Source organism: Hyperolius riggenbachi, chromosome 3, assembly GCF_040937935.1.
Source record: "Hyperolius riggenbachi isolate aHypRig1 chromosome 3, aHypRig1.pri, whole genome shotgun sequence".
Taxonomy (NCBI): Eukaryota; Metazoa; Chordata; class Amphibia; order Anura; family Hyperoliidae; genus Hyperolius; species Hyperolius riggenbachi.
The window spans coordinates 196415885-196439147 of record NC_090648.1 but is presented as its reverse complement, the minus strand read 5'-3'; the positions used below and the strand labels follow the sequence as shown (position 1 = coordinate 196439147).

Below are 23263 nucleotides of genomic sequence, written 5' to 3'. Positions count from 1 at the left end.
CCTGCAAGCGTCCTTCCGGACGCTTGCAGGTCGCATAAACAAAATGTTACTGTGGCCATCTTGTGGCCAAATAGTAAAACTACATCCAAAGCATTTTTCACATAGAAATAAATTAGTTTAACACACAAATTTAACCCTTTACCTCCCACACTGCCCAATTTTTTTTTCTTGTAATTTAAAAAAAAAAAAAAATTACAATTAAAAAAAAAATACATAAATAGTTACCTTAGGGACTGAACTTTTTGAATATTTATGTCAAGAGGGTATAACACTGTTACTTTATAAACTATGGGCTTGTAATTAGGGATGGACGCAAAACTGAAAAAAATGCACCTTTATTTCCAATTAAAATATTGGCGCCAAACATTGTGATAGGGACATAATTTAAATGGTTTTATAATCGGGACAAAAGGGCAAATACATTTCATGGGTTTTAATTACAGTAGCATGCATTATTTAACCACCCTGGCGTTCTATTAAGATCGCCAGGGCGGCTGCGGGAGGGTTTTTTTTAAATTTAAAAAAAACTATTTCATGCAGCCAACTGAAAGTTGGCTGCATGAAAGCCCACTAGAGGGCGCTCCGGAGGCGTTCTTCCGATCGCCTCCGGCGCCCAGAATAAACAAGGAAGGCCGCAATGAGCGGCCTTCCTTGTTTTGTTTAGATCGTCGCCATAGCAACGAGCGGAGTGACGTCATGGACGTCAGCCGACGTCCTGACGTCAGCCGCCTCCGATCCAGCCCTTAGCGCTGGCCGGAACTTTTTGTTCCGGCTACGCTGGGCTCAGGCGGCTGGGGGGACCCTCTTTCGCCGCTGCTCGCGGCGAATCGCCGCAGAGCGGCGGCGATCGGGCAGCACACGCGGCTGGCAAAGTGCCGGCTGCGTGTGCTGCTCTTTATTTGAACAAAATCGGCCCAGCAGGGCCTGAGCGGCAGCCATCGGCGGTGATGGACGAGCTGAGCTCGTCCATACCGCTAAGATGGTTAAAAACTATAAAGGCCAAAAACTGAAAAACAATAATTTTTTTCCCACGTTTTTTCCTATTTTCCCATTAAAACACATTTAGAATAAAATAATTCTTGGCATAATGTCCCACCTAAAGAAAGCCTAATTGGTGGCGAAAAAAACAAGATATAGTTCATTTCATTGCGATAAGTAATGATAAAGTTATAGACGAATGAATGGAAGGAGTGCTGAAAGGTGAAAATTGCTCTGGTGGTCAGGGGGTAAAACCCCTCAGTTGGGAAGTGGTTAATTGAATAATAAAAAAGAGTTTAACTTACCTGGGTCTTCTACTAGCCACCTGCAGACATCCTGTGCCCGCACTGGGACAAACTGATCCTCCGGTCCCGCGCAGCGAGTCAGTTTTAGTTTTTTGGTAACTGACCAGTCGATGGCCACTGTGCTTGCACAGCCCTGGCTGCGCGCGTCCTCAATTACGCTCCTGTCGCCGGGAGCGTCCTGTGCATGCACAGGGAGGCTGCAGGGGGCAAATAGAAGCTCCAGGTAAGTTAAGCTCTTTTTTTTTTTTTTATTGTGTTAAGGTTCCCTTTAAGAAAGAAAGCACAAGGGCAGCCAATTGTACTTGAAGAGGTAAGACAGTCAAATATTTATTTTTAAATTTCAGTCTGGATGCAATGGCATTGCAGAAGGCAAAAGCAAAACAAAAGATGCATGGCATAAATGTAGAAACCATTCTGCAGCCGTGTAGCTTTATGTGGCCCTGAGATACTCTCATGTTTATGGCCTTACAAATTGGCCTTTCTAGCAGCACAATTGATGGCAGTGCATCATACGTTTTCTTCTAGATGGCAGACAGCATCCCACTGCAAGGAAGCTATTGGCCTCTGACAGTAAAATCATTTTAACACACAGAAATTTTAATGGCATTGATGATTGATCACGGTTATTACACATTAGTGCATGACAAGACCAATTACCTGCATATACCTTTGTGACCTAGTCCATGGTCCATTAGTGCTTCATTAACAAGGAAGATTTATATCTGACCAATTAAGGGCATTATGATTATGCCCTAATACTTTTATATAGGAGAGTGAAGGTTAAGAATAAAATACTAATGAGAATATGAAACATAATTCTGATCTTTTCATATAAGTTTCAGTGCAGGTAATTAGTTATGCCACATATGGCTGTTACATCACTTTAAACCAATCGCTACAAGCCCATCTCTAAATTGGAAAGCAAGCTGGTTTCTGCTTTTATCTATTTTACAACCCTGTATTTCTGTGACTTCCTGAACGATTTCAAACAGTAAACAATGTCTCATGACATGTTGGCAAGTTCGTATTTTTCAGAGCTATCAAGGGTTTGTTTCATGGTGTCCCCATCTTTTTGATGATGAATTTCAATGAAAAGGATGTAAATGTAAGCTCCGAGACCTGCACCAACCATCGGGCCAACCACTGGAATCCACCAAAAGTTATTGCCAGTCCTTTATGAAAAAAAAGGAGAAGAATTGTCATTAATAAGCTGAAAACTAGTTGGTTATCAGGTAAAACAATCCTGAAATTAAATCAAAAAACAAAAACAGATACTTATCTATGAAAAGGAAAGCCTCTCGGTCCTATAGTGCCTTCCTGTTTTTCTCATGGTCCCCTCATTTAAACACTGTCATCCCCTTAGCAGTCTTCAACTGATGGGTCGAAGACTACTCTGTGCTGCTGTGGAAGGCATTGGGAGCCCAAGTGGTCCCAAAGATGGGTGGCTCCGTACTGCGCCTGCATGAGCACACGGTCTTGAGCACTTGGGCTCCCAAAGACTTCTGAAGCCACCCCCGGCAAGAGATTTGAACGGCCGTAACATCATTGGAATGAGGAAATCGCTAGATGAACAGCAAGACTTTATAGGATCCAGAGCCTTCCCTCCCCGTAAGTATCTGTTTTTTTATTCTGCTTCAGGATTGATTTAAGGCTTGACTAAAAGCTTTAAAGGGTATCTGACGTGATATGATGAGATAAACATGAGTATATATACTGCAATTCATGTACTGTATATAACTAGGCTGTTTACCTTTTTTCTTTTTTTCCATGTAAAGGGTTAGATTTTACATGTACAGATGGCAGTTTCTCACTAGTAGTACCTAGTCACTGATAACTAATTACAGCCATACAACTCTTGCCTGGCAGAGAACAACTTTTGAGTGCAGAAAATATATAAAAATGTCAATAGTTTATGATTGTGGGTCTACAGCAAAGATTTTTGAATCAGGATGATACCATTTATTGGCAAACTTTGAGATGAATAAACAGTAAGCTTTCGGATAACAATAAGCTTTCGTCGGACTTGGTTCCTGACAAAATGTGAAAAACACAGTTTGTATATACTGATATACAGAGGAGAACATTCTTTATCAAACATAAATAAATGTAATTAGATGGCTTAACTGTTACTTCAGGAGGCTTTCCCAGGCATCCTGGCTAAATTGATAAGATCAACACTTTCACTGGGAGACATCTCAAGCTCACTCCAACCTGAATTATCGCAAATTCTTTCTTTCTTTTTTTTTTTTTTTTTTTAGAAAGCAAACTCTTGTTTTCCTTAGTATTTTAGTAAGGGTGCTTTTAGGACCATTGTAGCCCCTCACACACTTCAATGAGTTCTGGCTCACCATGAGCTTGCTGGTTAGTGTGTACATCTCGGTGTTACAAGCCCTACTCCATAGAGCCAAATTAATCCATGCCACGCACTGATGAGGATTAAACAATCCGAAACAGTCTGTATGCATGTTGGATTATTATGGCTCTGTACAAATTAACAAGCTGACACATCATTGCATTCCAGCAGTTCTAGAGGTGTGTTTAGCTTCTAAGGACAACAATGGTTAATTTGCATATATTCAGCAGTGATGCACTGGGAGACATCTCAAGCTCACTCCGACCTGAATTATCGCAAATTCTTTCTGTTTTAAGAAAGCAAACTCTTGTTTTCCTTAGTATTTTAGTAAGGCGGCTTTTAGGACATTGTAGCCCCTCACACACTCCAATGAGTTCTGGTTCACCATGAGCTTGCTGGTTAGTCTACTTTCCTAAAACATAACAAAAAACAGAGTCTGGTGATGGGGAGACATCGTAAAATTCTTAATTCAAATTATGACTGAGCTGACTACATGCACCATTAATTCTAAACTAAAGAGAATTGTGGCATTTAAAACCATCTTCCCAGCACATGAAAGAAAATAAAATGAATAGTGACAGTAAATAGTGTTGGGCGAACACCTAGACGTTCAGGTTCGCGAACGTTCGCCGAACATCGCCGCGATGTTCGGGTGTTCGCGCCGAACTCCGAACATAATGGAAGTCAATGGGGACCAGAACTTTCGTGCTTTGTAAAGCTTCCTTACATGCTACATACCCCAAATTTGCAGGGTATGTGCACCTTGGGAGTGGGTACAAGAGGGAAAAAAATATTTGAAAAAGAGCTTATAGTTTTTGAGAAAATTTGATTGTAAAGTTTCAAAGGAAAAACTGTCTTTTAAATGTGGAAAATGTCATGTTTCTTTGCACAGGTAACATGCTTTTTGTCGCCATGCAGTCATAAATGTAATACAGAGAAGAGGTTCCAGGAAAAGGGACCGGTAACACTAACCCAACACCAGCAGCAGCACACGTGATGGAACAGGAGGAGGAGGCGCAGGAGGAGAAGGCCACGCTTTTTGAGACACAACAACCCAGGCCTTGCATGAGGACAAGAAGCGTGCGGATAGCATGCTTTGTACCGCCATGCAGTCATAAATGTAATAAAGATAAGTGGTTCAATAAACAGGGACCACGCAGCAAAGCTAACCCAGCAGCAGCAGACGTGATGGAACAGGAGGAGGCGCAGGAGGAGAAGGCCACGCTTTAAGGCGCAACTCAGGCCTTGCATGAGGACAAAAAATGCGTGCGCAAAGCAATGCAATGAGTAGTTTTCAGGACACAATGGGCTATTCGGAGGAGCTATTCCCACCCCCACAATCTTCTACCTGTGAAAGGTCAATGGAACAGCCACAAATGCTGTGCCCGGATTCACAACCTTTTTCTGTGGAAAATGCACCTCGCACTGAAATGCAAGGCGAGGCCGAGGATGAACATGACGTCAACAACTCAACATGACGCAAAATTGGGGCGGAACAGAAAGCTGCTTTCAATGTTTTGAAGGCCTTAAAGGGACACTTAAGTCAAACAAAAAAAATGAGTTTGACTCACCTAGGGTTTCCAATAGCCCCCTGCAGCTGTCCGGTGCCCTCACCGTCTCCCTCCGATCCTCCTGGCCCCGCCGGCAGCCACTTCCTGTTTCGGTGACAGGGGCTGACAGGCTGGGGATGCGAGTGATTCTTCACGTTCCCAGACACATTAGCACCCTCTATGCTGCTATATGGTATATGATATATGCTATAGCAGCATAGATGGCGCTATTGTGGCCAGGAACGCAAAGAATCACTCGCGCCCCCAGCCTGTCAGCTCCTGTCACCGAAACAGGAAGTGGCTGCTGGCGGGGACAGGAGGATAGGAGGGAGACGGCGAGGGCGCCGGACAGCTGCAGGGGGCTATTGGAAGCCCCAGGTGAGTAAAACTCATTTTTTTTGTTTGACTTAAGTGTCCCTTTAATTGCCTCCGGTGGCCAGTTAGATGCATCATTCATCACACCCAAATCCCAGAGCAATGTGTGCAGGAATTTGAATCGCAGGAGGTGTACCGAGATCATCTGGACAAGTGACCAAGTGACCAAGTGACCAAGTGACAAGTGACCAAGTGACAAGTGACAAAGTGAAAAGTGACCAGTGACAAAGTGACAAGTGACAAAGTGACAAGTGACAAAGTGACAAAGTGACCAGTGATAAAGTGACAAGTGACAAAGTGACAAAATGACAAAGTGACAAGTGACAAAGTGACCAGTGACAAAGTGACAAGTGAGAGGTTGTTCTGGGGAGCTCTACTCCACTGCACACAGTCACATATGAGGAGAGGTCTCGTCGGGACTGCTGACCCTCCTCAGCTTGCTCAAAGCCTTGAGGGTTCCTGAAGATCCTCTGCTTGGAGTTCGCCGGGGTTCAGCTTGGTGTCGGGGTCGGCGGCGTCCTCCTCACTCCAACGTGGCAGATCTTCTGTTGAAGGAAAAAAAAAAAACATTTTTAAAAGTCCAGTACCGCTTCTGAAGGACTCACCAAGAGATGCAGGAGCGCTTCAATCTAGCGCACCATCGCTCGCTGGGTGATGACCCTCCCTACGCGCTGGAATTCTACGCTGCACATGGTAGCACGCTTTTGCGCAGTGCCGAGGCGCATTCCAGCAGCTAGCTAGTAGCTACCAATCTTCTGTGGATCTGATTGGGCCACCATGTTGGATCTCTGCCAAGTCCTCCAAAATTTTGAGCAATCCACGTTGCTTGTGACTGAGCAGTGACAACTCTACAGTCAGCATTACAATACCACTGCTGTGTTTACTGAAGAAATCAATGTTGAAGATGGAAACCGCTGGCATGATGCAAGTGGGGGAATCTGAAGATGAAAACGATCAGCGTGATGATACCAACATCAGGCAACCTGCCTCAGGAAACGCTGGTACCAGCTATGACAAAGAACAGGACGAGGAACAGCTGGAGTTGGAGCAGGAATTGGATGCCCCCACTGCCGAGGGACAGAGCGGTGCACGTTGGACTTCCACAATTTATCGGGAATGGACAGCAGAAGAGGAAGAAAGTGATGCTGGTGACGAATATGGTGCATCACAACAATCACAACGCTCACAAGAACATGAAGACAGAGGAGTCTGGCAGGATTCTCTGGCACACATGGCTCAATTCATGCTAGACTGCATTGAACGCGGCCCGTGCATTATTCACTATTCATTATTATTCATTATTCTGGACAACACCAATTACTGGGTTTATACCCAGTTTATACAAACACAATGTTAAAAAAACTGATTGAAGAAAGTGTCAGACAGGTCAAAAATGGAACAATTCCAGCAGGCCCTTGAGGATGGAGACTTTAGAGAGGAGATTGACATCCTCCTCCTTCTCTAGCCAGTTGTACGCCGACAGACTGACTTCAGCAAACCCAGGAGGACCAGGAGGGCAGCAAAGAACACAAGCTGCTGCTAGTGCCCAAAAGGGAATGGTATTGGCAGTGTCCTTGGAGTGGGAACATTTTCTGACACCCATGCAGCAGCCCACAGAACAGCAATCGGGCAGTTCCACGTCCTCCAACACCAATCGCCTGGAGAAGATGGTCAAGGTCTACATGTCAGATGGCGTAGCTGTGTTGAACAATCCATCTGCAGACAGACGGTGAGTGTGACAGCACAGAAGGACCATGGCAAGTTACTCATAGTACCACAGATTGATAGTGCTGCCCAAAAAATTATATGGATCCGTGGACCCGGGCAGTACTGGGAAGTGGGAACGCAGATTTCAGTACCTAAACACACGATACAACATGTTTTCCGGGGTCGGACTCTGAGGCACATACAGATGGTCCCGATCATCATCCTCATCATACAACTCTTCTCCTGAGTCTGACCCACCCACCACCTCTGCCACCCCAACATCCCCAGACACAGACCCTTCATCGTCCTCAACATTAACTTGGGATGCTGGCCTGAGCCAGACCTCCTCCTCCACATCAGGCCCCATCATCTCCTCAATGGCAGCCCTCATTAATCGCTCTGTCGACGGACCGATGGACACAACGTTCTCCTCCGGGGAGGGCTGCTGCTGACCACTGGCTGCTGGGGTGGATGTTGTAGCTTGCGTGGGGCGTTGGCTGTTGCTGTTGTTGGGAGTGCTGCTCACAGCGGAGGTCTCTGAGGAACTCATGGTGAGCTCATATAGTGGTTGGCGGTGAGTGGAGTATTACTGATCCCAGCAATATACACACTGACTGGCAGAGTACGCAATGCTATATAGTGTGGCTGAGTGGTGTACACAGAGTGGCAGTACACACAATGCTATATAGTCTGGCTGAGCCGTGTACACAGAGTGGCAGTACACACAATGCTATATAGTCTGGCTGAGCGGTGTACACAGAGTGGCAGTACACACAATGCTATATAGTCTGGCTGAGCGGTGTACACAGAGTGGCAGTACACACAATGCTATATAGTCTGGCTGAGCGGTGTACACAGAGTAGCAGTAAACAATGCTATATAGTGTGGCTGAGCCGTGTACACAGAGTGGCAGTAAACAATGCTATATAGTCTGGCTGAGCGGTGTACACAGAGTGGCAGTACACACAATGCTATATAGTCTGTCTGAGCGGTGTACACAGAGTGGCAGTACACACAATGCTATATAGTCTGGCTGAGCGGTGTACACAGAGTGGCAGTACACACAATGCTATATAGTCTGGCTGAGCGGTGTACACAGAGTGGCAGTACACACAATGCTATATAGTGTGGCTGAGCGGTGTACACAGAGTGGCAGTAAACACAATGCTATATATAGCGTGGCTGAGCGAGGTACACAGTGGCAGTACACACAATGCTATATAGTCTGGCTGAGCGGTGTACACAGAGTGGCAGTACACACAATGCTATATAGTCTGGCTGAGCAGTGTACACAGAGTGGCAGTACACACAATGCTATATAGTCTGGCTGAGCCGTGTACACAGAGTGGCAGTACACACAATGCTATATAGTCTGGCTGAGCGGTGTACACAGAGTGGCAGTAAACACAATGCTATATAGTGTGGCTGAGCGGTGTACACAGAGTGGCAGTAAACAATGCTATATAGTCTGGCTGAGTGGTGTACACAGAGTGGCAGTACACACAATGCTATATAGTCTGGCTGAGCGGTGTACACAGAGTGGCAGTAAACAATGCTATATAGTCTGGCTGAGCGAGGTGCACAGTGGCAGTACACACAATGCTATATAGTCTGGCTGAGCGGTGTACACAGAGTGGCAGTAAACAATGCTATATATAGTGTGGCTGAGCGAGGTACACAGTGGCAGTACACAAAATGCTATATATAGTGTGGCTGAGCGAGTGGTGTACTACTGTTCCCAGCAGCGACACACAATGACTGGGGGGGGACCCTGGCTAGCGTGGCTGGAGAGCGAACTACCCTGCCTGCCTACCCAAAGCTAAACCCACAGAGAAATGGCGGAGATATGACGTGGTTCGGGTATTTATTTACCCGAACCACGTGACCGTTCGGCCATTCAGAGCACGTTCGGGTCCGAACCACGTGACCCGTTCGGCCAATCACAGCGCTAGCCGAACGTTTGGGGAACGTTCGGCCATGCGCTCTTAGTTCGGCCATGCGGCCGAACGGATTGGCCGAGCACCATCAGGTGTTCGGCCGAACTCGAACATCACCCGAACAGGGTGATGTTCTGCAGAACCCGAACAGTGGCGAACACTGTTCGCCCAACACTAACAGTAAACACCATCTTACCAGCATATGAAACAAAAAGTGAAAAGATAGAGAAAATAAAAAGAATTGTGGCATTTAAAGCCTAGCATACCAGCACAAGAAGGTGGAGTCCTTGTTTAAACCATCTTCGACAGTTTTGAACCAATGTATAAATTTAGTTTCTTGTGTTAGTCTCACTTTTTCCGATTTGAAGCCACCCATTAATACAGTGATGAGGAAATAGCTTAAACTGTGCACAGGTAAACAAAAGTGTGTGGGCGTTTAGAGATCAGTATATTTTGTAATATACTCTTTTCTGCTGTTAATAGCGAACCTGTAAAGTTTCATGCGGTCACGTAGAGGCTGTCCTGTTTCTCCCACATAAATTCCTTAGGGGCATTTTGCACACATGATAAGGTAGACCAGATTAGATGAGTCGCAGGAAAAGGTGCCTTGTACTTTGTATTCCTGTTGTGTACCTGGTATTGGTATCCTGTCGGTGGAATGCATGTGTTTATAGGCCCCACCAGTGATGCTTATCCGAGCTAGGATATCCGAGATACTCGGATATCCTAGCTCTTTTTTTACTATTCGAGCTCGAATACCGAGCTCAAATAGTATTAGCTATCCGGGCTGTGCTATCCGAGCGCATTTGGATAGCAATCAGCTATCTGGAGATATCCGAGCTGTCCGAGCTCGAATACGGAGCTCGGATAGCGTCATCAGCAGGTGACGTTACCTCGAGTCCTCACAAGCGAATCAGAGGGCTCCCAGCCCTCTGACTGCAGCCAATCACAGAGGGGGAGCCTGGCCAAGCCCCCCTCTATAAATAGTGGGCGCCATGTTGCCTCACTCGTCCTGCTTGTGACTTACTGACTGACTGTACTGAGAGACTGCTCCAGTGCTTTTTGTCTGTGCAAGTAGTGCATTTATTGTTCAATATACCAAGCGTTTTTACACTCCAACACTTGATATTCACCTGTATTGCTTTGTATTGTAGATAGATTGTATTTTAGGCAGTTTAGTTTGTGTGATTAGGGACTAGTGTTGGGCGAACAGTGTTCGCCACTGTTCGGGTTCTGCAGAACATCACCCTGTTCGGGTGATGTTCGAGTTCGGCCGAACACCTGACGGTGCTCGGCCAAACCGTTCGGCCACATGGCCGAACTAAGAGCGCATGGCCGAACGTTCCCTGAACGTTCGGCTAGCGCTGTGATTGGCCGAACGGGTCCCGTGGTTCGGGCCCGAACGCGCTCTGATTGGCCGAACGGTCACGTGGTTCGGGTAAATAAATACCCGAACCACGTCATATCTCCGCCATTTCTCTGTGGGTTTAGCTTTGGGTAGGCAGGCAGGGTAGTTCGCTCTCCAGCCACGCTAGCCAGGGTCCCCCCCAGTCATTGTGTGTCGCTGCTGGGAACAGTAGTACACCGCTCGCTCAGCCACACTATATATATAGCATTGTTTACTGCCACTGTGTACCTCGCTCAGCCACGCTATATATAGCATTGTGTTTTCTGACACTCTGTGTACACGGCTTAGCCTGGCTATATAGCATTGTGTGTACTGCCACTGTGCACCTCGCTCAGCCACGCTATATATAGCATTGTGTTTTCTGACACTCTGTGTACACGGCTTAGCCTGACTATATAGCATTGTGTGTACTGCCACTGTGCACCTCGCTCAGCCACGCTATATATAGCATTGTGTTTTCTGACACTCTGTGTACACGGCTTAGCCTGACTATATAGCATTGTGTGTACTGCCACTGTGCACCTTGCTCAGCCACGCTATATATAGCATTGTGTTTACTGCCACTCTGTGTACACCGCTCAGCCAGACTATATACCATTGATTACTGACACTCTGTGTACACCGCTCAGCCAGACTATATACCATTGTTTACTGACACTCTGTGTACACCGCTCAGCCAGACTATATACCATTGTTTACTGACACTCTGTGTACACCGCTCAGCCAGACTATATACCATTGTTTACTGACACTCTGTGTACACCGCTCAGCCAGACTATATACCATTGTTTACTGACACTCTGTGTACACCGCTCAGCCAGACTATATACCATTGTTTACTGACACTCTGTGTACACCGCTCAGCCAGACTATATACCATTGTTTACTGACACTCTGTGTACACCGCTCAGCCAGACTATATACCATTGTTTACTGACACTCTGTGTACACCGCTCAGCCAGACTATATACCATTGTTTACTGACACTCTGTGTACACCGCTCAGCCAGACTATATACCATTGTTTACTGACACTCTGTGTACACCGCTCAGCCAGATTATATAGCATTGTTTACTGACACTCTGTGTACACCGCTCAGCCAGACTATATTGCATTGTTTACTGACACTCTGTGTACACCGCTCAGCCAGACTATATACCATTGTTTACTGACACTCTGTGTACACCGCTCAGCCAGACTATATACCATTGTTTACTGACACTCTGTGTACACCGCTCAGCCAGACTATATACCATTGTTTACTGACACTCTGTGTACACTGCTCAGCCAGACTATATACCATTGTTTACTGCCACTCTGATTCTGCTGGGAACAGTAGTACACCGCTCGCTCAGCCAGACTATATAGCATTGTGTTTACTGCCACTCTGTGTACACCGCTCAGCCACACTATATAGCATTGCGTACTCTGCCAGTCAGTGTGTATATTGCTGGGATCAGTAATACTCCACTCACCGTCAACCACTATATGAGCTCAACATGAGTTCCCCAGAGACCTCCGCTGTGAGCAGCACTCCCAACAACAGCAACAGCCAACGCCCCACGCAAGCTATAACATCCACCCCAGCAGCCAGTGGTCAGCAGCAGCCCTCCCCGGAGGAGAACGTTGTGTCCATCGGTCCGTCGCCAGAGCGATTAATGAGGGCTGCCATTGAGGAGATGATGGGGCCTGATGTGGAGGAGGAGGTCTGGCTCAGGCCAGCATCCCAAGTTAATGTTGAGGACGATGAGAGGTCTGTGTCTGGGGATGTTGGGGTGGCAGAGGTGGTGGGTGGGTCAGACTCAGGAGAAGAGTTGTATGATGAGGATGATGATCGGGACCATCTGTATGTGCCTCAGAGTCCGACCCCGGAAAACATGTTGTATCGTGTGTTTAGGTACTAAAATCTGCGTTCCCTCTCAGTAGTGTTGGGCGAACAGTGTTTGCCACTGTTCGGGTTCTGCAGAACATCACCCTGTTCGGGGTGACTATATAGCAGACTATATAGCATTGTGTTTAATGCCACTCTGTGTCTACTGGGAACAGTAGTACACCGCTCACCCGCCACTGTATAGCATTGTGCTCTGTGTCGCTGCTGACAATTGTGGTACACCGCTCACCCACCACTGTATAGCAGGCTCGGACAGAGCCGCCGAACCACCGACGGTCCCATCGGTGGGCCCCGACTGCCCCTCCTCCTGGGGGCCCCTAGAAGGGGTGCGCTGGAGGGGAGAGCCGCGGGGAGGGCAGCCCGACTGTATTTTTTTTTTTTTATGTCCCTTAAAAAAAAACTATTTTCCCCAGTGGGGGGCCCCCTCCTATCATCCCCCTCCCTCACCTCGGGCTCGGAGGGCCCCCCTCCTGTTACGAGCGGCGGGTACAGCAAAGTTCCGGCGAGGTATAGCAGAAGATAGAGGTCCAGCTGCCTCCCGGGCTACGCTGTCTCCTCTATGCCGCTCGCACTGCTTCCTGGTTTAGTGCGCGGCAATTACAAAGGAGACAGCGACTGGGAGGAAGCTGGACCTCTATCTTCTGCTTTACCTCGCCGGAAGTTTGCTGTACCCGCCGCTCGTAACAGGAGGGGGGCCCTCCGAGGTGAGGGATGGGGAGGATAGGAGGGGGCCCCCCCGGGAAAAATAGTTTTTTTTTAAGGGAAAAAAAACAAAAAAAAACAAACAGTCGGGCTGCAATCCCCGCGGCTTGTAATTGGAGGGGGGACACCCAGGTGAGGGGGAGCATAGGAGTCGGGGCCCCCACTGGCTACCCACCCGGCTACCTAACTGCCCACCCGGCTATCTAACTGCCTACATTCCCACCCGGCTACCTAACTGCCTACCCTCCCACCCGGCTACCTAACTGCCCACCCGGCTACCTAACTGCCTACCCTCCCACCCGGCTACCCTTCTGCCTACCCTCCCACCCGGCTACCTAACTGCCCACCTGGCTACCTAACTGCCTACCCTCCCACCCGGCTACCTAACTGCCCACCCGGCTACCTAACTGCCTACCCTCCCACCCGGCTACCCTTCTGCCTACCCTCCCACCCGGCTACCTAACTGCCCACCCGGCTACCTAACTGCCTACCCTCCCACCCGGCTACCTATCTACCCACCCGGCTACCTAACTGGCTGCCCACCCGGCTACCTATCTACCCACCCAGCTACCTATCTGCCTACCCTCCCACCCGGCTACCTAATTGCCCACCCGGCTACCTAACTGCCTACCCTCCCACCCGGCTACCTATCTGCCCACCCGGCTACCTATCTGCCCACCTGGATACCTACCTACCCACCCAGCTACCTATCTGCCCACCCGGCTACCTAACTGCCTACCCTCCCACCCGGCTACCTATCTACCCACCCAGCTACCTATCTGCCCACCCTCCCACCCGGCTACCTATCTGCCCACCCGGCTACCTATCTGCCCACCCGGCTACCTATCTACCCACCCGGCTACCTATCTACCCACCCAGCTACCTATCTGCCTACCCTCCCACCCGGCTACCTATCTGCCCACCCGGCTACCTATCTACCCACCCAGCTACCTATCTGCCTACCCTCCCACCTGGCTACCTAACTGCCCACCCGGCTACCTAACTGCCCACCCAGCTACCTATCTGCCCACCTGGCTACCTAACTGCCTACCCTCCCACCCGGCTACCTAACTGCCCACCCAGCTACCTATCTGCCTACCCTCCCACCCGGCTACATAACTGCCTACCCGGCTACCTATCTGCCTACCATGCCATGGGCGTCCCTACATAGGGCAAAATGGGGCATGCGCACTCCCCTGGCTAGCTGCTGCCCCCCCTTAGCTACCCGGACGTGGCTGGCCCGCCCGCCCTGGGGTGGCAGCGGAGAGAGAAAAGAAGCGGCAGGCACAGCGGCGCTGCCTGCCGCATCACTTAATTCTAAAGGGGGGAGCGAGAGAGGGGGAGCCCCAAGGTGAGGGAAGGGGGAGGGGGAAACGTCCTCCCTTCCCCACCGCTTCTCTTCTCTCTCCGCTGCCACTGAGAACACCTATAGATCTGGCTATTTAAACTGGGGACACCTATAGACCTGTCTATCTATACTGGGGGGCCCTGTCACTACCTAAACTAGGGGCTCCTGTCACTACATACACTGGGGGGGGGGGTCCCTGTCACTGCATACACTGGGGGGCTCCTGTCATACCTAAACTGGGGGTACCTGTCACTAACTGAATTGGGGGGGGCGCCTGTCAATACCTGAACTGGGGGCACCTGTCACTACCTGAACTGGGGGGCCCTGTCACTACCTAAACTGGGGGCTCCTGTCACTACATACCCTGGGGGGCACCTGTTACTACCTTAACTGGGGGGCACCTGTCACTACAAACACTGGGGGCTCCTGTCACTTCCTAAACTGGGGGGTATCTGTCACTAACTAAACTGGGGGGCTCCTGTCGCTACCTAAACTTGGGGGTCCTGTCACTACCTAAGCTGGGAGGCTCCTGGTGCTACCTAAACTAGGGTGCACCTGTCACTACCTAAACTATCCAGGCCAGCCCAGCATTACCACCAGCCAACCAGCCCAGAATCACTGTCAAAAAGGCCACAGCATCACCACCAACAGTCAGGCCAACATTTACTTCAACCAGCCAAGTACAGCCCAGCATCACCGCCAGGCCGGCCACAGCATCACCGCCAGGCCTTTCAGCCCACACATCATCCCCAATCCAGCCAAAAACAGTATTGCCTGGCACAGCAGCCAGTAGAGGAGATTCAGAAGCCAGGTGAGAGGTGTCTACCATATTAATGGGGCATTCTGCCTATTTATGTGAAATGCTGTTTATTTATGTGCCTCATGACTGCTGAATTTGTCTTGTTGGGGGCCTCATGGTTACTGAATTTGTCTTGTTGGGGGCCTCATGGTTACTGAATTTGTCTTGTTGGGGGCCTCATGGTTACTGGATGTCTTGTTGGGGGCCTCATGATTGCTGAATTTGTCTTGTTGGGGGCCTCATGATTGCTGAATTTGTCATGTTGGGGGCCTCATGATTGCTGAATTTGTCTTGTTAGGGGCCTCATGATTGCTGATTTTGTCTTGATGGGGGACCTCATGATTGCTGAATTTGTCTTGTTGAGGGTCACATGATTGCTAACTGCGAGACTATGGAAAAAGCTGAATCATCATCATATGAGACAATAGCTACTTTTTAAAACAGAAAATAAAACTGGGAGGTTCTAAAAAAAAAAAAAAAAAAAAAAAACATTTTTCAGGAGTAGGATGGATGAAATTGTTTATCTTCACAGTTTATTTTCAACTTGGATTTTCCATAATGTTCATGTATGAGTTAAAACGTTTTTATTTAGTTTAAATTGCTGTTGCCACTTTGCAATAGATAAGTGACTTTTGGGTTGCAGTTTGGGCACTCTGCCTTCAAAAGGTTCGCCACCACTGTCCTAATCTAATGTCCCACCATTCATGCAAATTTGTCTCCACCCATGACTACACCCACATTCTGGTCCATGACCACACCCAATTCTTCCATGACCGCACCACTTCTTCCCCCTCCCCCTTTTTTCTATCTGCCCACCCGGCTAGCTATCTGCCCGCCCTCTCACCCTGCTAGCTATCTAACCTATACTGGGGGCAGCTACCTATCTAACCTATACTGGAGGCACCTACCAATGTAACCTATACTGGGGGCAGCTACCTATGTAACCTGTATTGGGGGCATCTACCTTGCTAGCCTTTACTGGTGGCAACTATACTGGCTACCTATATTGGAGGCACCTACCTAACTAACCTATACTGGGGGCACCTACCTATCTAACCTATGCTGAGGGAAACGATTCTGGCTACCTATATTAGCCCACTGCCTTACTGTTACAGTTACATTACAATTACCCCCCACCCATGTGATGTCATGTCCACACCCATTTTTTTTGTCGCTGCGCGCTTTGCTTTTTGGGGGGGGTGTTGGTAAATTATCCGCACCGGGTGTCAAACACCCTAGCTACGCCACTGGAGGGGGGCACAGCTTGGAAGGGGGGGAATTGGGCACAGAGCGGCGGGGAGGGGGGGGGGAGCGTCCCCCCCTCCCTCACCTAGGGCCCCCCCTTCCGCGCACCCCCCTCCTCCAGAAGTGCAGCCAGCAGCGAGCGGAGAATAGCTACAGAGATGATGCTATCTCCGCTCCGAGTCCGCATGCCGCTGCCCTGCTGGTCTCTGACTGTAGTGTGTGACGCTGTCCAATCACGCTCTCGCAGTACTTCCTGCTAGAGCGTGATTGGACAGCGTCACTACAGGAGACAGAGACCAGCAGGGCAGCAGCGGCATGCGGAGCGGAGATAGCATCATCTGAAGCTGGTAAGCTATTCTCCGCTCGCTGCTGGCTGCACTTCTCGAGGAGGGGGGTGTGCGGAAGGGGGGGCCCTAGGTGAGGGAGGGGGGGAGGCTTCCCCGCTGATCTGTGCCCTCTGCCCCCCCTTCCAAGCTGGGGGGGACTTGCATTGTGTGGGGGTATCTCTGCCACCAACCTGATTGCATTGTGTGGGGGTATCTCTGCCACCAACCTGATTGCATTGTGTGGGGGTATCTGCAGCCAACCTGATTGCATTGTGTGGGGGTATCTGCAGCCAAACTGATTGCATTTTGTGGGGGTATCTGCAGCCAAACTGATTGCATTTTGTGGGGATATCTGCCGTCAACCTGATTGCATTTTGTGGGGGTATCTGCCGTCAACCTGATTGCATTTTGTAAGGGTATCTGCCGTCAACCTGATTGCATTGTGTGGGGGTATCTGCCGTCAACCTGATTGCATCTTGTGGGGGTATCTGCCACCAACCTGATTGCATTGTGTGGGGGTATCTGCCGTCAACCTGATTGCATTTTGTGGGGGTATCTGCTGCCATTTGACTACTTGATGAATTATCATGAGGCATGTAACTACTTGAATATTTTATCTACAATGTATCTGGTCGGACCTAATCTCTGTGAATAACGCCGCTACTTATTTTGTGTTTTGTATTTTTTTTTTTAAGTCTGCCCATGACTCATCATGACCACGCCGATGTTCCAGTGCGTGGTGACACCCATTTAGTTTCGCATTTAGACATATCCCTATTGGAGACTGTCCTCAGAATTGCTCACAATCTATTCCTTACCATAAAGTCATGCAAAATTTACAGTACATGTGTATGTGAGCCCAAAATGGGGGGGGGGGGGAGGGAGGAGGAGGAGAGGGGGGTGGGCCCCAGGCTGAAACTTCCTTGGTGGGCCCTTGGTGTCCCAGTCCGACCCTGCTGTATAGCATTTCTGTACTGCCACTGTACTGCTGCCAGTCAGCGTGTACTTTAAGGATAAGTGAAATGAGGAAGAAATCCGGTAAAAGAGGGAGGGGCAAGGGAAGAGGTGTTTCCCCTGACGGTTCACGTACAGGCCACAGGGGAGCACCCAAGAAAACCCACTCAATACCGCCCATGTTGTCCAGGTCGACAACCCTCACAGATCCAAAAGAACAGGACCAGATAATTACTTGGATGACCTCTCAAGCGTCCAGCAGTGGGTTAAGCAGCACCAGCACATCACGCACGAGGTCCGAGTCCTCAGCCAGTTACAAGGAGCCAGTGGGTACAAAGCTGACACAACCGGCAGCGACACCACGCACACAACTGCCAGATAACCAGACGACGTTGGAGTGAGCTGCGCAGAGGTTGTTCTGGGGAGCTCTACTCCACGGCGGCGGCCCCCCACAATGACATATGACGAGTTTGAGGAGATGGAAGAGGAGGGTATGGACAATGTGGACATAGACCCAGATTTTGTTTGTGAACGAGAACATCGCCGTCGTAGCAGCAGCACAGATGAGTCTGTTGAGGAACCCACTGCTGCACGAGTTCGCCTTGTGCCACAAGGTAGGCGGCGCGCAATTTCAGGCACCGCAAGCATGGAAGTTCAAGTGAGAGGCAAAAGAGGTGCAAACAGAAATCGCCAGCAAGGCAGGTGCTCCAAAGTCTGGGCTTTCTTTGAAGACTGCACTGAGGATGTTACCATGGCGATTTGCAAGGTGTGCAAGACCCGCCTGAGCAGGGGGAAAAGTATTAACAACCTCTCCACCACCAGCATGAGCCGCCACATTCTATCCAAACATCCCACTCTGTGGGCAAACGCGGCAGGACAGGGTACCACCAGCAACACTGCCTCCCTTGGGTTCACCAGACTCACCACCAGACCCGCCTCAGCAGCAGCAGTAGCCCAGCCATTGCGTGGTTCACAACATTCACAAACATCAGACGATGCTGACACTGTCACTTTCCGGACTAGTGCTCTTGAGGTCTCCCAGTGTTCATCAAACACAACAACCAACAGCCCTTCGGTGTGCAGCCCTACGGTTGAGTTGTCTGTCTCTGAGATGTTGAGCGCAAGAGGAAATTGCCAGCAAATGACCCCCGGGCCGTGGCAGTAACAGCCAGCCAGCATAGCCAAGGTTCTGGCCTGCGAAATGCTGCCATATCGAGTGGTGGAGACAAACAGCTTCAAGGGCATGATGTCAGTGGCCATCCCACGTTACGTGGTTCCCAGCCGCTACCACTTTGCGCGCTCTGCAGTGCCTGAGTTGCATGAGCACGTGGTCAGCTAAATAACCCGAAGCTTGAAGAATGCCGTTGCCTGCAAGGTTCACCTCACCACTGACACCTGGACGAGTGCGTTCGGCCAGGGTCGATACATCTCCCTTACCGCGCACTGGGTGAACCTTGTGGAGCCTGGCAGCGATTCCTCACCTGCTACGGCGCGGGTGTTGCCCACGCCGCAAACAGCTGCACCGCCGTCCCTCCCACTGGATAACAACAGCAGCACCTACCTCTCTGACTCCTTCTCCTCCAACGCATCTCAAAGCTGTACCTCATCCGGAAACGCTAACCCAGCACCAGCAGCAGTAGGATCGTGGAAGCAGTGCAGCACAGCTGTTGGCATGCGTCAGCAAGCGTTGCTGAAGCTGATCTGCCTTGGGGATAAGCAGCACACAGGGGAGGAAATTTGGAGGGGAATAAAGGAACAGACGGATTTGTGGCTGGCACCGCTGGACCTGAAACCGGGCATGAAGCTAGACACCTGGCACGAACTGGCAATGTACGCAATAGAGGTGCTGGCTTGCCCGGCAGCCAGCGTTATGTCGGAACGCTGTTTCAGTGCTGCCGGAGGCATCGTCACAGATCGGCGTATCCGCCTCTCCACAGAAAATGCAGACCGTCTGACTCAAATTAAAATGAATCAATCCTGGATTGGAAACGACTACGCAACACTCCAGGACCCCAACCAAGTAACATGACCAATGAACATCTGGGATGGTTTAGCGTTTCCTGTCCCTGTTTATTGAACCTCTCATCTGTATTACATTTATGACTGCATGGCGGCAAAAAGCATTGCTGCTATATCCGCACGCTTTTTGTCCTCATGCAAGGCCTGGGTTGTTGTGTCTCAAAAAGCATGGCCTTCTTCTCCTCCTGCGCCTGCTCCTGTTCCATCACGTGTGCTGCTGCTGCTGGGTTAGCGTTGCCGCCCGGTCCCTGTTTATTGAACCTCTTATCTTTATTACATTTATGACTGCATGCATGGCGGTAAAAAGCATGCTATCCGCACGCTTTTTGTCCTCATGCAAGGCCTGGGTTGTTGTGTCTCACAAAGCGTGGCCTTCTCCTCCTGCGCCTGCTCCTGTTCCATCACGTGTGCTGCTGCTGCTGCTGCTGCTGGGTTAGCGTTGCCGGTCCCTGTTTATGGAACCTCTTATCTTTATTACATTTATGACTGCATGGCGGTACAAAGCATGCTATCCGCACGCTTTTTGTCCTCATGCAAGGCCTGGGTTGTTGTGTCTCACAAAGCGTGGCCTTCTCCTCCTGCGCCTCCTCCTGTTCCATCACGTGTGCTGCTGCTGCTGCTGCTGGGTTAGCGTTGCCGGTCCCTGTTTATGGAACCTCTTATCTTTATTACATTTATGACTGCATGGCGGTACAAAGCATGCTATCCGCACGCTTCTTGTCCTCATGCAAGGCCTGGGTTGTTGTGTCTCACAAAGCGTGGCCTTCTCCTCCTGCGCCTCCTCCTGTTCCATCACGTCTGCTGCTGCTGGGTTAGCGTTGCCGCGTGGTCCCTGTTTATTGAACCACTTATCTTTATTACATTTATGACTGCATGGCGGTACAAAGCATTCTATCCGCACGCTTCTTGTCCTCATGCAAGGCCTGGGTTGTTGTGTCTCACAAAGCGTGGCCTTCTCCTCCTGCGCCTCCTCCTGTTCCATCACGTCTGCTGCTGCTGGGTTAGCGTTGCCGCGTGGTCCCTGTTTATTGAACCACTTATCTTTATTACATTTATGACTGCATGGCGGTACAAAGCATGCTATCCGCACGCTTCTTGTCCTCATGCAAGGCCTGGGTTGTTGTGTCTCAAAGCGTGGCCTTCTCCTCCTGCGCCACCCTCCTCCTGTTCCATCACGTGTGCTGCTGCTGGGTTAGCGTTACCAGTCCCTTTTCCTGGAACCTCTTATATGTATTACATTTATGACTGCATGCCGACAAAAAGCATGTTACCTGTGCAAAGAAAACAGACATTTCCCGCATTTAAAAGACAGTTTTCCCTTTGAAACTTTAAAATCGATTTTCTCAAAAACTATAAGCTCTTTTTGCTAATTTTTTTTCCTCTTGTACCCACTCCCAAGGTGCACATACCCTGTAAATTTGGGGTATGTAGCATGTAAGGAGGCTTTACAAAGCACAAAAGTTCAGGTCCCCATTGACTTCCATTATGTTCGGAGTTCGGGTCGAACACCCGAACATCGCGGCCATGTTCGGCCTGTTCGGCCCGAACCCGAACATCTATATGTTCGCCCAACACTATTAGGGACTAGGGAGGGAGACTGTCACTGGTGCTGCTGCAGCTGCAGCTGCAGCAGCTAGGCCCTGTGCCTAGGCAAGGCAGCCTGCCCTGCTCTGTGCTCTAGTCTCTAGTTACCTGTGCTCTCACCTGTCCTACTCTACTGTACTACTTCTGTGTTAGATAGATTATTGTACTATTTTGTACTTAGCAAGGCCCAGCTTTACTGCTATACCTGTCCTGTATCTGCTCTCTGTATTCTAGTCACACCTGTTCTATTGTTTAGCTAGATTCTTCTATTGTTTAGTTAGTACTGTAGTGTACTCTAGTCTGTGTATAGGTGCCGTCCGTCACCGCGTTACCTAGGGTCTTTGTGTGCGCAGAGCACGTCTGCGCTGTCCGCACCCTCTCGTTAGTGCTACACCCGCCCTATTGTTTATATTACTTGTATTGAGTATTCGCTGAATTGTACTGTACTGTAGTCTGTGTATAGGGACACCGTCAGTCAGAGTCAGCTAGGGTCTTTGTGTGCGCACTGCGCACTCTCTCGTTAGCGCTACACCGATCTCTGCTGTAGAGTACACCTGTCCGTCACCTAACACACCCACCACCACCAGTCCCACCCCATTAAAGTACCCCACTTGTCCCACCCGCCTTTACATACATAACTTTTTTTTTTAACTTGTCTAATATTAAAAATGTACAATATCTGGCACTGGCAGCCGCGGTTTGGGCAGGGGCATCGGCAAGAGAGGAGGTCGTGGCAGCCGCGCCACCACCACTACCATGCGCAGTTCTGCGTCTGCACCAGTGGCTATTCCACCATTAGCCACTGGCCGTGGACGCCTTGGCCGCCCAACAGCTGGGAGTCACGCTGCAGAGACACAGCAGCAGCGTGTGGCGCAGATGTTCCTCCCACCACCAGGTCGTAGCCGTCCTATTGAGGAGAAGGACGCAGACTCTGTGGTGGAACTGATGGTGGATGAGCAGGCCACCATTAGCTCTGGAACCGAGTCCTCCACCCCCGCCACCACTCCTGTTCGCAAGAGCAGCAGCAGCCGCCCAGCACTGCCTGGGGAGGAGGTGGAGGAGGAGGAGTGCAGTTCTCCAGCCCCAGCGGGCAACACCAGCACCCTGTCACTCAGCACCTTCTTATCCCCAAGCACAGCGAGGGTATGGAGTGCTGTTGCGACAGAATTGGAGGAGGAAGAAATGCTGATGGGCACTTTGGGGGATGATGCTTTGGACAGTCAGACAGTGGTGAGTGTCCATCAGCCCATGCATGCAGAAGGGGAGTTTGTAGGGTCATCCCAGCAGGACATGTTTGCGGAGGGAGAGGATGATGATGACAGGGTGAAGGACAGAGACTGGGTGGCAGATCCTGGGGATGTCATCAGCTCTGAGGAGGAGGATGCGTCTGTGGGCCTTGCTAGAAGGATCAGCATTGCAGACATAGGCAGGATTAGAAGTGGGCGTGGTATGCAGGCCACACAGCGTGCTGATCCGGAGAGTTCTGCCAGTGCCACCAGCCGCACCAAGAAATCCCCCCCCCCCCAACCACCACAGGGAGACCAGCGGCAGCAGCACCTTCGAGCCGAAGGGGAAACTTCACCTCCCCAATTTGGAATTTTTTCACCCTGCCATATGTGGATTGCAAGTATGCCACCTGCAACCAGTGCCGCCAGCAGCTCAGGAGAGGGAAGTACCCCTCTGCGTACGGCACCACCTCTCTGGTGACCAATCTGGCAGGGAAACACTTTCATGAGCATGAGGAGTTCATGAAGTTGAAGGAAGCTGGCAGTGGCAGACCCG

The 23263-nt window shown here is 49.9% G+C and overlaps 1 protein-coding gene across 1 annotated transcript in view; it reads right to left on the bottom strand.

Moving 5' to 3' along the window:
- Window positions 1-1579: 1579 nt before the first annotated feature.
- The window catches only part of AQP9 (aquaporin 9), an 85644-nt gene continuing 63960 nt past the window's right edge, over window positions 1580-23263 (bottom strand). The window contains exon 6 of the mRNA XM_068275516.1: window positions 1580-2455. Coding sequence (XP_068131617.1) covers window positions 2287-2455 — 169 coding nt within the window. The 3' untranslated portion in view covers window positions 1580-2286. The remainder of the gene's footprint in view (window positions 2456-23263) is intronic.